Genomic DNA, 13,904 nt, shown 5'->3' on the forward strand with positions numbered 1-13,904 from the left:
CAGAGAATTCCTGAATATCCTTAACCCAGTTTCACTGCCTTTTAACATTTCCCACATTCTCTGTCGCTGTCTACACCCGCCGTCTCTTTCTCTGAACCGTTTGAGAGCAGGTCGCCTGCGTCATGCTTCCTGCCTTCCTTGTTTCCATTTGTATCTCCAGTCGGGAGGCTGTTCTCTCACCTGGAGAGTTTGGACAGCTGGGCTGTCAGCACCCCCGCACGGTCCTCGTGGGTGGTCACATCCAGTAGTTTCACCCTCTAGTTCAAGGCCAGCAGGGCTGTGTGTCCTGCCCGAGGCCACACGCCCGTTTGTTTGGTAGTCTGCTTCCGCCTGGAGCAGGTCCTCAGACTTCATCTTTCTGCCGTCGGTATTTTGGAAGAATATGGCCTTTTACCTTAGACAGTATTCCTAAAGTGGGGTTGAGGGATGTTCTGTAACAATTGAGGTTTCCTCCTGATGAGATTGGGGCTGAGTGCTTCTCGGGACAGTGGCCTGCTGATGCCCGTCTTGATGAGCCCGGCACAGCCCCCATCCACGCTTCCTTTGTAAAGGGTGTCGGTTCACGTGCACGGAACCACCGAAATCATTTTGGAAAATGCCTGACTGCACAGTGCAATTTTATATTTCTAGCCGGTTAGGGCATTAGCTTGTTCCTCTGCTTCATTGGGACTTTAATTGGTCTTCCACAGTGAGTAAGAACTTTGCCAAAAAGTGGAAAAGTTCCATTTGCCAGAGGCAAGAAAATGGTATCCTGACAAGTAAATATTTTGGCAGGGCCGTTTCTAAATTATTACTTAAGCTGATAAAGCCTGAAGTAAACCCTCCATCTACGCTGATTTTTCTACACAGCTCGCTCTCCCGTATATATTCTTAATTATTGTTTAAAAGGAGAGGAGCTTTCTTTGATCTTTCTCCCCCGTCCTCGGTCCCCTCGCACTACCTCAGAGCAGCCTGTCCTCCCGGGCCAACTCATCCCCAGTTCTCTACTGCAGTTTCTCCGGGGCCACCAGCAGCCATGCTCCCCCAATCCTCGCCCCTCTTCCCCGCTACCCTGAGTGTGGCCGTCCCCCAAGGGGCTGCATGGGTATAAAACACCCACGTCACGTCTTACAGAACGCTGCTTCTCCCTGGTGGGTCTCCACCACGTCCATAGAGCCGGTATTTGATGCATCCACCTCTGTGCTTTCAGTGGCACCTCTCCCTGAGCTGGGGTCACCAGCCGCCTGTTGGACGTCGCTTCCTCAGGACATTCTGCGGCTCCCGGTTTGTTTCCACAGTCAGTGGGACCCGCACACACTTGCCACAGCTGCCCCTGTGAACCGCGCTCTCCCACGCACACGTACGAGCAGCCTCCCGCCTGCATCATCATGTCACAGCGGGGCCTGGCCCCTCCACCCTCACTGTCACCATCCCCTCTTCCCTCCGTTCCCACAACAGCCTCGGAGCCCCCTTCTCTGCCTCTGGTTTTCCCGCCCCTCCTTTCCCTGTTCACGCTCTGCCCCCAGAGCCCTCTTTCCAGAACACCTCTGTGGAGGATGGTGTTCCCCTTCCTAAAAATCTCATCGGCCTCCCCACTGGCATGTTCAGCAGGACAGAGGTCACGTGGCGTGGCTCGTGGGGCCCTCCTCAGAGGAGGCCAGCCTCCTTTTATAGTCTAGGCCAATTTCAAACGACTTCTCCTCTGTGAAGTCGTCTGACCCTCTCAGAACAAATGGATTGCTGTCTTTCTGTTGTATGATTCTTCCCAGTGTGGTCTAGGGAGTTGTATGCGGGCTTCACACTGGACGAGTGCAAGTGTGTTCAGACGCTTGCGTCCATACCACTGAGTCCTTCATGTGTGAGTGCTGAGTGATCATCAAAAGACTGAGTGCTAAGTCATTACCGGTTGAGTGAACAGATGAGAAAGGTCCTGAGACACCCAGGCAAAGCGCGCTGGTCCTCAGGGCAGCGTCTTCCGGCTCTGCAGCCGTGGTCCCACCTCTCAGCAATTCCAGGGGGGTTGCCTCTTACACAGCAGAGGCGGGGCCTGACACATGGTTGTGAGTCCAGAGCCAGGTGTTTGTGTTGACTGGAAGCCAGCCGGCTGGTGGACCTGAGCAAATCTGCCCCAGCTGTCCCCTCTGATGGGAGGGCTCTGGGCTGGGTGGCCTCTGAGGTTCTGCCAGACTGTGATTCTTTTAAGAAGCAAAAGCTCCACCAGTCACTGAGGTTAATAGTCACTGAGGGCTTTTGTGGAAGGAGCAGAGAAGGCTGCGGGATGCGTGGAAGATTTGTCTAAGGGGAAGAAAGTTTCTTCTCTTGGAGGCACCCAAGGAACAGCTGATGGAACGTGCCTCTCCTGACCTCTCTCCTGTCCTTCCAGATTGAGATGGCCCAGAAGCTGTTGAACTCCGACCTGGGTGAGCTCATCAACAAGATGAAACTGGCCCAGCAGTACGTCATGACCAGTCTCCAGCAGGAGTACAAAAAGCAAATGCTGACCGCGGCTCACGCCCTGGCCGTGGACGCCAAAAACTTACTCGATGTCATTGACCAAGCGAGACTGCGGATGCTCGGACCGACGAGGCCACACTGAGGGGCGCTGTCTGAGGACGTTCTCCCGTGTTCCACCAGCAGTGAGGGGCTCCGCGGTCCTCGGCCGCCGGCACTCACCGTGCCAACGGTTCTGACTGACAGCTGGTTGAAAATCTCTTTCATATAAGTTTAACCACATTTGATTTGAGTTCGTTTTTTTGTTTCATTTTTTTTTTTTTTTTAATCATAGTGTTCAGAAAAGTCCAGGATCCAAAATGGGGCATTTTTCTGAGAATGAAAATTGTTCGTGAGAAGCTTTTAAGAATCCTGAAGAACAGATCATGTTCAAGTTAGGGTGTGTTTCCGTGGAAATGGCCAAGGCAGTGGCGTGCGGATCCTGAACCAGCTTGGCTGCATGTTGGGAGACAGGGAGACGAGGCGGAGAATTCCGGGAAACCCGAGGGGCTGAGAATTCTTTGGCGTGCCGCAGAGCCATGGCCCAGACTGGAGTCTCTGTTGTGAGAACACTCCTGAGTTGTAATACGCTAACACCACTTTAAGAGAAAGAATATCAGAGCTATATTTTGAAGACTTGAGTCCTTTCAGAAAAACACAGCAACCCTTTTGTCCTTCCTGCCTTTTACTCTCCTGTCGGACATGTGAGGATCTGGTTGGAAGCTAGCTATAGAACACACTAAAACTTTGTCTTTTTTCACCAGAATAATGTGCCAGTTTTTTGTAGCAATGTTATTTCTCTTGGAAGCAGAAATGCTTTGTACCAGAGCGCCTCCAAACTGCATTGAGAAGAGGTTCTGGAACCATCCCTGTTTTCCAGTTTTATATAATTTATAAAGAAAGATTAAAGCCATGTTGACTATCCTGCAGCCACTGGAGCTAACTAACCCTTTGTTGTGTCTGTCTTCCCAGGAGAGAACTAAGCAAAGCAGAGAGATGGGGTTTTCTTTTTGATGTCCAGTTACACCATCCATTCTGTTAAATAATTTTGAAAAATATACCCTCCCTTTAGTTTGTCGGGGGATATAAATTATTCTCAGGAAGAATATAATGAACTGTACAGTTACTTTGACCTATTAAAAAGGTGTTACCAGTAAAGTTCTTGGTGGAATATCTTTTCTTTTGGTTCCTCTAAACCATTTAAGCTCTCGATAATTACCAGCTTCTCTTCTTTCTCTGCCTTCTAGGCAAGTCAAGGATGTTACCGCAGCAGGACGGCTGGGGCAGGTTAGCCTTTTCATTCCGTCTCTGCTTACCAGATGCAAGTCGAGATAGGAATGAAGTTCCTCTGTGAGCCATTCCCTCCACAGCCGGGGGTTCTCCAGAGCGTTCCAGCCCCGAGGAACCAGCCCGGAGCCGGATCTCTCACTGGGGGGTTTGTTAGCATGTGGCCCCCCCCAGCCCCTCCCCACCCCGGTCTCGCTGGAGTCTCTGAGCAGGAGTAAGCAGACAGGGGAGAGCCGGGAGCTGAGCTCCCGAGGGGGGAGCTGGAGGGGGACGTTCCCCAGATAAATAGATACTCTTGTGGATGGAAGTCCATGCTTCCTGTGCTTGTAGGACATTGACTTCCTCTGAGAAAAGCCCAGGGGGTGTTCCTCTGAGTTTTCTCTCACTTGCCGCTGTTCTGCGACCTCTCGGGTCCCAGTTCCTCACCTCTGCGGCAGTGAGCTGAGGATGAAACAAGCCCCGGGCCCAGGGTAAGTGGTGATGCTGCCACACCCGCCACAGAGGGCCTTGCTGGTGGGCCCGTGTCCCTGCAGGCGGGGGGGTGTCCAGCTGCCATGGGGTTGGACTCTCCTCTCGTACGAAGATTTGCAGATGGGTCTTGTGCATCCTGTGAGCATAGACCTTTTGGCTGTGGGAAGAGGCCAGCTGCTCATGGACAGCATTGTGTCAGCGCGTGAGCTGGAGGACAGGTGGCCACGGCGCGTGGTGGGCTCGCTCCGGGGACCGAGGGGCCATCAGAAGGACCGTGCGGTGACTCAGCCGTGTTCTCCCGTGGGTGACAACTGTGGGCGATCCATGTGCAGCCTTTGAAAGCCGGTCCCTGTTGGGCAGGAGCGGCACTAAAGTGCATGTCCCCCTGTGCACAACCTCACCCTCTGCCTCCAGCTGCATATTTTCTATTTAACGTTATCTGAATTAAAGAGTGCTTTAGGTGGGGCAAAGGGCACATGCACGTGGAGCTTAGTGTTTCACAAAGGAACCCACTCTTGTCACGGACACCCGGACAGAAACAGAACTGCGCTTGTGCCCCAGAAGGGTAGCGGCACCCTGTCTTCTGGCCGCTTACGGAGATCTAGTTCGCACACAGTAAGAACCCGGGGAGGAGACAGCCGGGTGACCTGCAGGTGCTTCAGCCAGCCGGGGACCACACAGAGCCGGGGAGACGCTGCGGTCCCTTGGCCGCGCGGCCCCATCCTGGTCCCAGGTGCCGGCCTGGCCTCCAGCGCTAGACGTCAAGCAGTCCGGGCCCGTGCCACGCGCATTCACAGTAACAGTTTGGCGGTGTCCATGCTGCGTGTATTTCTGACAGAGTCCGCCGCATGGCGGGTCACAGCCAGGGTCCCCGGGCATCTGCGGCTGGCGGCACCTTGGAGCTGTTGTCACTTCATCGGGCCCGAAGCTGCTGTGGGCGTGTGTGTGGCCAGCACACGTTCCCATTATTAGTGGTGTTTCTGGAATTTATAGCAGGTGTATGTTGAGCCGAACTAAAAGCTGCCGAGCCGTCTCCAGTGTGCCGGCCCCGTGTGCATTCCGGCCAGTGGCGCACGTACCAGTCCTCCCATCCCGTCAGGTTGGTGGCGGGCGGGCGGACGGTCCCCTCTGCACGGGTGCTGCTCAGCGTCCGGCGATGTGGAGCAGCTCTCCCTGTGCTTGCGGCCCCTTCCTGATCGTTTTTGTGAAGTGTCTGCCCAAGTATTTTGCCTTTTTTGAATTTGAGCTGTCTAGCGTCTGTTAGCGGTAGGACTTCCTTACATGTCCTGGATACTAGTTTTCCGTCAGATACTTGTCTTCCATATATTTCCTCCCATTCTGGAGCCTGGCTGTTCATTTTCTTAAGTGGATTCTCCCTCAGAGTCCCCAGGCACCTTCCAACACCTGGATTTCGGACCTCTGGCCTCCAGAACTGGGAGAAAATAAATTTCCAATTTGGCCTTCTTCTTTACAGTGGCCCTGGACACTAGTACCACCTCCAAATACTTCAACATGCATTTCCTGAGAGCAAGCACATGTATTTACATGCACACAATATGAGTATCAAACTCAGAAAATTTAACATTATCTAATATACAAGCCATCAGTAATGTCTTTCATATCATTTTCCCCCAAATCCAAAACCCAGTCCGGAATAATGGCTTGCATTTAGTTGTCCTGTTTCTTTGGTGGTGGTGATTTCCAGGAATTTTGCAAGCTCTTTGTGAAACACAGCCATTATTAGATATTAAATTACATACACATATTTTAAAACAAAGATAAACACAAAAGTCAGCACTTCCTTGTTGTCACTACATCTTACTGCTGTGTAAGTTCGCGGGGTTGGGTATGTCGTGTGTGTCTGGTGGAAGCTCCGTGCATCTCTTCCGTGTCTGCGTTCGGTGGCATGGGCATGGTCATATGGGCAGCTTGAAATTGGCCGGCGGGGGAGGGGAGGTATTTCCACCATGGAAATCGGCAAACACTGCAACTCATGGCCTTTTCCCCCCCGGGAACCTGTTGTTGAGCATGTGCCTGCACACCGCTGCTCTTTAATCCCCTTTGTCTTTTCGGACTGTGGTTTTGAAGAATACAGGCCAGTTTTAGGCAATGGCCCTGTTTGGGTTTGCCTAATGGTTCCTCATTCTCAGGTTCAGGGTGGCCAGCATATTCCATCGTGCTGGTGTGAGCCCATCCAGGGGCAGAGGTTCTGCTTACTCGTTCTTCCCCCAGCTCCGAGGGTGGCATGGCCAGTGGTGATGTTGAGTGGAGCAGAAAGCTCAGCTTGTGTCCCCCAGCATGCTGTGCGTCGGAGTGCGCTCCGGAGAAGACAAGGCAGCCCACTGGGGATCTAGTGGGACTGGCTGGTTTTCTGTCCCTAAATAAGGCAGCGGCTTTGCAGCAAGGGAACACCCCCCTCCCCCCCGCCCCCCGCCCAGTACTGCAAGGACTTCGTGAAAGTTTAAATGGACTAGGGAGTGCTGGCTTTCAGTTTTTGCCTGCTTTTCATATTTTTCTGGGTGACGTGGAGTGCAGGAGGGACAACCAGTTACATGCGGGCACCTGAGCAGTTTTCTCGTGGATGTTTCCAGAACTCAGTGTTGCCCCCCTCACCCCCCACCCCACCCCATCCCACCCCACCCCCGTGCCCCAGAGGGTGTAGCTTCACGGAGCAGTGTGGGGTGCACCCGCTGCTACCACGCAGCCTCACAGATGTGCCGTGACTTCCCTGGGGGTGCGGTGCACCCTCGGCAGCCCTGTTCTTGAAGACGGGCCTCCGGAGACACCGAAGGACACAGGGTCAAGGTCACAGCCAAGGTGCCGGAGAAGGCCCCACCCCTGTGGGTTCACGGAGAAGGAGTAAGCGCTGCAGCCCCCTGCCAGCACGGAGCCCCACAGCTGTCACCACGGGTCCTCAGCCCCTCACGAGATAGCACAGAGTTTCACTGACTCTCTGAGAAACGGGAGTGCGCCTCAGGGTGAGGGAAAGTCCTACTTTCCAGGCAGAATCTGCAGGAGGCAGAAGGGGCTTCACACCCCTCCTAGGTGAACCCCATTGTGTCTGATTCTCTGTCCCCTCCTCCGTGCTGCCTTGGGTGTGTCCTGACAAGGCCCGCGGATTTGTGCCCCTGTGTGCGGTGACAGAGGCGGGCCCTGTTAGCTAAAGCTTCCGTTTTGAAATGTAATTAACCTTATCAAGTAGAAGAGACTGCTGAAACCCACTGGTTTTACTGTATTAATTTCAGTGCCTAAAACAAATGTGTTTATTTGCAGAGAAAACAGGAAGAAGCATATCCAATATTGTGTGACAAACACATACTCTTTCGGTCTCTATGAATTTTAATTTCTTTACAAATTTTCAGACAAATAGTATTAATCCAGGGCTCAAAGCCAGTTAGGGATGTGTATATATATATACACACACATACATATTTTTTAAACTAGGCTCCACACCCAGCATGGAGCCCAATGTGGGGCTTGAACTCACGACCCTGAGTTGAGGTCAAGAGTCAAGACACACTCATCCGGCTAAACCACCCAGCACCCCTAAAAATTATATTTTAGATTGAAAAGAAAGAATAATGCAATCAGTTGGTATTAAACTTTGCCCAGTAAAAGACATTTTTCCCCCAAATCAATACAGCTTTTACTGCATCTTTAAAATATCACAAGTCTGGGGCTGCCTGGGTGGCTCAGTTGGTTAAGCGAGTGCCTTCGGCTCAGGTCATGACCCTGGAGTCCCGGGATCGAGTCCCACATCGGGCTCCCTGCTCAGCAGGGAGTCTGCCTCTCCCTCTGACCCTGCCCCCTCTTGGGCGCGCGCTCTCTCTCTCTCTCTCTCTCTCTCTCTCTCTCAAATAAAATCTTTAAAAATAAATAAAAAATCACAAAAAGTCTGAAAAATCATCCAGCATCTTGCTGTTTCTGTGGCGGGACAGCTTAGATCTTATTCACCAGATTGCTGAACTGTTCCTTTCCAGGAGCATAGACAACCCCCCAAATTTTCTGATATCCTTGGTTTTACTGGCTGTGGCTGGCTGAATCAAAGCAGCTGAGTTTGATACAAGTTCAATGTCGTTTCCTTCAAGAATTAACTCATCTTTCTGGGCTTGAGATACAGAGCAAGCAACACCTGGCCTCCTCCGACCCTGTGGGTGTACTTTTCACCCGAGAAAGTTCAGATTTCAACGACAGAACCGTCCTGAATAACAACGTTGATGGGGGGTGAGCATACACAGACCTCATTTGTAACAGAACCCCAGTGTAATGCCCTTGACCATGTTCTGTGCACGACTACAGGTGGTGTGGACGGTAGCCGTTTTGCACGGCAGTGCGCGTCTGTTGGTGAGGGTTACATGTTTCACATGTTTTCACAAATGCTGCTGTAAGGGAGATCCCTTAGGTTAGGGGCAAATTGACAATAGCTTCCTGCCTGCCTGTGGCCAGGGATTATGCACGCCAGCTCACTGCACACCACGGATTATGCATTACAACGACTGTGCACGGGGGTGGTTACGCACTGCAGCCGGCTGTGCACGGGGGTGGTTATACACTGCAGCTGGCTGTGCACGGGGATCATACACCACATCTCACTATGCACCGGAGATTATACACCGCAGCTAACTCTGCGCCAGGGATTGCACACTGCAGATGGCTATACACCAGGAATTGCACACTACAGCCGTAACCACAACCAGGGGCTGTATGCTGCAGTTGACCACGAACAGAGATTACACACTTCAGCTGACTCCGTGCCCGGGATCCAGTAGTACAGTTTATTATAGACTGGGAATTCAGTACTACAGTAAATGATACGCCATTAGATATGAATGTGGGTGTGAACAGCGTGTAGGTGAGGTCCTGGGAAAAGAAGGCATCATCAAGAAGACCCAGGGAAGCCCACAATATGGAAGCGGAGATTGGAGAGACATGCTAGCCTGTTAGGGGGACTATGGGATAGAGGTCAAAGTCCCAGAAGCTGAAATGGGAGGCAGCAGGAAGGACGCAGTGGATGATGGGAGGTGAGCTGCGTGACAGTGGCCGTCTGGTACTCGCTGAACCGAGCACTCACTGCACCAGTGCCTCCTTTAGCTCACAGCCCCCCAGGAAGAACGATTCTTATCCCCTTTTACAGGTGAAGAAACTGAGTCACGGAGCTGTGCCCCAAGATCCGTTATAAGACAAGGATGCCAATTTTACCCCTTCTCTTCAAGCTAGTGCTGGAGTTCTAGCCAGAGCAATGAGACAAGAAAATAGAAATAAAAGGCGCCCCCATTGGAAAGGGGGAAGTAAAGCTAGAGAGTGGCACATGACATGATCCTATTGTGTAGAAAATCCTTTAAAACACACGTACACACAGGGGCGCCTGGGTGGCTCAGTTGTTAAGCGTCTGCCTTCGGCTCAGCATGATCCCAGGGTCCTGGGATCGAGCCCCGCATCGGGCTCCCTGCTCTGTGGGGAGCCTGCTTCTCCCTCTCCCACTCCCCCCGCTTCTGTTCCCTCTCTCGCTGTGTCTCTCTCTCTCTGTCAAATAAAGTCGTTAAAAAATTTTTTTTAGATACACATACATACAATATTAAAGTTAATAAACAGGGGCACCTGGCTGGCTCAGTCGGTAGAATATACAACTCTTGATCTTGGGGTTGTAAGTTCAAGCCCAACGTTGGATGGAGAGATTACTCACACTCTTGAAAAAAAGGTAACAAATTCAGCAAATAGATAAAATATGGTTTATCCAAACAGTGGACTAATGCTCAGTCGTAAAAATAAGTGAAGTACGCCACACCCAACCTGGATAACCCTGGGAAACGTTATGTTGTGGAAGAAACCAGACACAAAAGGCCACATGATACACAATTCCATGATACTGTGATTTCTAATAACAAGTATGTATCTTCATTCCATTCCTGGCACAGAGCTCTTAACACCCTTGGATTTCCTAGGTGCAAAGAGAGACAAAGTTGTCTTTTGTTATTATTCCCCACAAGCCCTTTTCAACCACACCGGACTTTATGCTAATGAGGTGACTTTTGGAAAGCCCCTAAGGGGGGGGGGCTGGTTGCCAGGGGGACCAACAACGTGTGGTGCACGTCTGGCAGGTGACATAAGGTGACACAAAGCTGGTGGCCCACCCCGGCGATGCTGCTGCTGCCCTGGACACGGGGTTACGTGGGATCCCGCCTTTGCTCGGTTGTATTTCCCATTTTGACCAGCAAGTGAGCTGTGGGAGTCACGCTGACGTTGGGGAGGTTCCTCTCTCGGGGCCGCCAAATCGCTGGGACAGAGTGGCTCATCCTCCCCGGTCGCTGAGCACAGTGCAGACATGGCAGGTGGCAAACCAGAGCCGACGGGCTGTCCTGACTCGAGAAGGTAAGGCGGTACTAGCTGTGGGCTGGAGGCTAGCAGAAGTCATCCTTGCAGGAGGAGACGACACGAGGTGACGCGGAGGGGGTCCGCTGTCGGCAGCGATGATGCAGACCAAGCCTCCCCTTTCCGCGAGCACGGGGCCAGGAACGTGCGCGACACCACCAAGGCGTCCTGGCCCTGAGCTCGGGGAGGCGTCACCGGATGTTTCAGCTGAAATTGCTGTGCTCCAAGGAGGCACAGGGGGTCTGAGTGCCGCCGTCGGGCAGTGAAGAAGCACGGTCCTGGCAGCTGACCTTGGAGAAGGCCTTGACGTGGGGCTTCGGGAGCCTCCCGGGACCAACAGCTGCCCAGTGTGTGTGCACGGAGTTGAGTGCACATGTGGACAGGACCCAGGTCACCGCAGGTCCCAGCTGCTCTGCACAGCCGTGGCTCTGGCCTCCCTGGCCTCTCCCTTTCTTCTAGACCCGGTCAGGGAATTGCCCCCCACTTCCCGGCAAGATCTCCTCAAGCACCCCCACACCCACCACCCATCGTTCTGTCAACCAAGAAACATCAGTGTCTCCGGAGACACGCAGAGGTCAGCGAGCTTTCTTGATGAAAAGCCACGTAGTAACGATTTCAGGAATTGCAGGCTGAATAGGGTTTCTGTATATGGTGTTTCTTTTAAAACAACTTTTTAAGAACGTAACAACCATTTTTAGCTCGCTGGGCAATAGAGTGTGTTGATCTTTTATATATTCATTATAATTATATCAGACCATGTGATGCCCTTGCTCATAACCTCTCAAGACTCTTCCGGCACACTTAGAATAAAACATTAAAATTCACACTCCTCCCCAGGGCCCAGCACAGCCTGAGACCTGCCACCTCCCTACCAAATCTGTCACCCTCGACCTTGGCCGCATGGGCCTGGAACATTCTGGCTCATGTGGACCTGCTGGTCTTTGCTCTCATGGCCAGCTTGGCGCCCTCTCAACGGGAGTGTGTTTGCAGAGCTGTCACCACGATCGATTCTAGAACACCACGTTGCCTCCCAAAGCAACCCCATACCCTTCACCATCACCCGCCAGCAACTGGCCCCTGGCAGCCACGAATCTACTCTTCGCTCTGTGGATTTGCCTCTTCTAGATACTTCATGTTGGGGAATCGCTCGGCATGTGGTCCTTTGTGTCTGGCTTACTCACTTAGCATCATGTCTCCGAAGTCCATCTGCATTGTAACACAGACCAGTACTTCTTTCCTTTTTATCACCAAATAATGGCCCATCGTATGGCCAGACCACATGTCATCAGTTGGCGGGCATTTGGGTTGTTTCTACTTGTTTGGTTTTTATGTATGAATCATGCTGCTGTGAACATTTACATATGAGTTTTTATGTGGACTGACATTTTTATTTCTCTTGGATATCTACTAGCAATGGAATTTCAAGGTCGTAAGACGATTCTACATTGAACCATTTGAAAACGTGCCAGACTCTTTTCTACCATGGCGGCCGCACTGACACCCTCCCGAGCAGAGCTCGGGGGCGCCAATCCCTCACAGCCTTGTCGGCCAGCGCTGCGAAGTCTCCTTGTTTTGGTCACAACCATCTCAGTGGTTGCTACGTGCTGTTTCGTTGTGGTTTGGATCTGTACTTCTCTGATGCCTAAGGGCGTGGAGCATCTTTCCATGCGCTGACTGGCCGCCCGTGGGTCTGCTTTGGAGAAATATCTGGCCAGGTCCTTTCTCAGTGAGGTCTCAGGCTCACATGTCCCCTCCCCAGAAAGACCTTCCCGCCCCCAGGTGTGTCCCACCCCTCCCCCGCGGCTCTGTGGCGGGCCCACACCTGCTCCCGGGTTGATAGATAGCGTAGATAGAGGCTCCCATTTCCTTGTTGAGCGTCTGACATTTCCCCCAGGTTCTGGAGCAGAAACTTATTCTTAAATAAGAGAATAAATGAATTCATTTTGGTAATTGCTTAAGTCAGGATATTTAACTTCATACCTGAGTCTCTTATGAGTCTGGCTGGATCTTTGGATTCTTAACTTTTTATCCGTAAAGAGATGAAGACTGCATGCTTCCATCCAGTTTATTAAATGAGCTGGATTCCGTGGCATAGAAGCAAAAGCCAACTTTAATTTTTCTCCAACTGTCCCTCCAAATGCACTCTCTGATCAAATTCATTGTCCACTGTGGATAAAACCCCACTCTGTGTGTATCTATCTGATTTACTCTGTCCACCAAACGGATACCATGTGCCAAGCATTTTTCTAAGCCCTGCGGGTCCAGGAATGACCAGAGTAGGTAAGTAAGTAATCAATCAGTGGCCTCTCTGTTCTACCATTAAAAAGTCTGGTACAGACTGAGAATGGCCTGGTTCGAGTTCATTCCAGCTATGAATCAAAATCCAAATCCTTAACCGATTTGAAATATTTCTCTTCCCCCAGTCAGGCTGGACACAGAGGCTGGGCTGGGAGCTGGCCAGGCATTTTGAAGCTGAGTAATATCCCAAAAGCAATGGAAGAATAAGTAAACACAAAAATCAATGTTTTTTGACCTTAAAGGACCAAAAAAAAAAAAAAAAAAGATCTGGGACTTGGAGTTACAATAAAATGTTCCACAGGGAAACACAATATGACAAACCAAACATGGCGCCACTTAGGTACAAACAATGCCGGCGTCCTCAAAGCTGGTGTGTGCGCACTGCTGGGTGGGTTTCCAGTAAGTAAGTCGGGGGTGGTGGTGGTGCAGGAATCCCCCTGTTTTCTATGATTCATTCAGGTTTGCGGTGAGTTCCGGGAAATACTCATGAGCAGGTTCCTCAGGATCAATTCACTCCCCACCATTGAGCAGCAAACTAGCCAGTGTCTTCGAGAAAAGCCAGGAGGCAGAGGGGGCTCCTTCTTAGAGGCTGTACCCCATGGAGAGGTGGGGGGTCGGCAGAGGCCCTCACTGGGGAGCGGCTCTTTGCCCCAGCATGCGCCCCCAGCCTGCAGCGGTGCCCTTGGCCAGAGAGCTGGAGTCCTGGGCGTGTGATGGGGTAAGGGACCCTAGCTGCTGGGACCAACCGTAGCTCCATCACCATAGAAACCTGGAGACCAAGCATAGGCCTGGGATGAAAAGCGCCTCAACATATATGGGACCCAAAAGACGCTAAGTACCAGGATCCAGATGCCGAAGGCCACGTGGCCTGTGACTTCCCTTGTAGGAAATGTCCCGAACAGGCAAATCCATGGGGACGGACGGACAGCAAAGTGGCAGTTGTCGGGGCTGGGGGAGGGCGGTTGGGGGGCCGACTGCGAATGGGCGTGGGGTTCTGTGGGGGGTGATGG

The 13,904-nt window shown here is 51.9% G+C and overlaps 1 protein-coding gene across 4 annotated transcripts in view; it reads left to right on the forward strand.

Annotated features, from left to right (window-relative positions):
- PTK2 (protein tyrosine kinase 2) overlaps positions 1 to 3,627 on the forward strand; it is a 254,738-nt gene extending 251,111 nt beyond the window's left edge. For all 4 annotated transcript variants that reach the window (XM_088022737.1, XM_088022738.1, XM_028105631.1 and 1 more), the window contains one exon: positions 2,363 to 3,627. In XM_088022737.1, the coding sequence (XP_087878863.1) occupies positions 2,363 to 2,575 (213 nt within the window). In that variant the 3' untranslated portion in view covers positions 2,576 to 3,627. The remainder of the gene's footprint in view (positions 1 to 2,362) is intronic.
- Positions 3,628 to 13,904: the final 10,277 nt, after the last annotated feature.

This window comes from Eumetopias jubatus, unplaced genomic scaffold (assembly GCF_037043125.1).
Source record: "Eumetopias jubatus isolate StellerSeaLion01/CBP00866 unplaced genomic scaffold, mEumJub1_p1.0 scaffold_4, whole genome shotgun sequence".
Taxonomy (NCBI): Eukaryota; Metazoa; Chordata; class Mammalia; order Carnivora; family Otariidae; genus Eumetopias; species Eumetopias jubatus.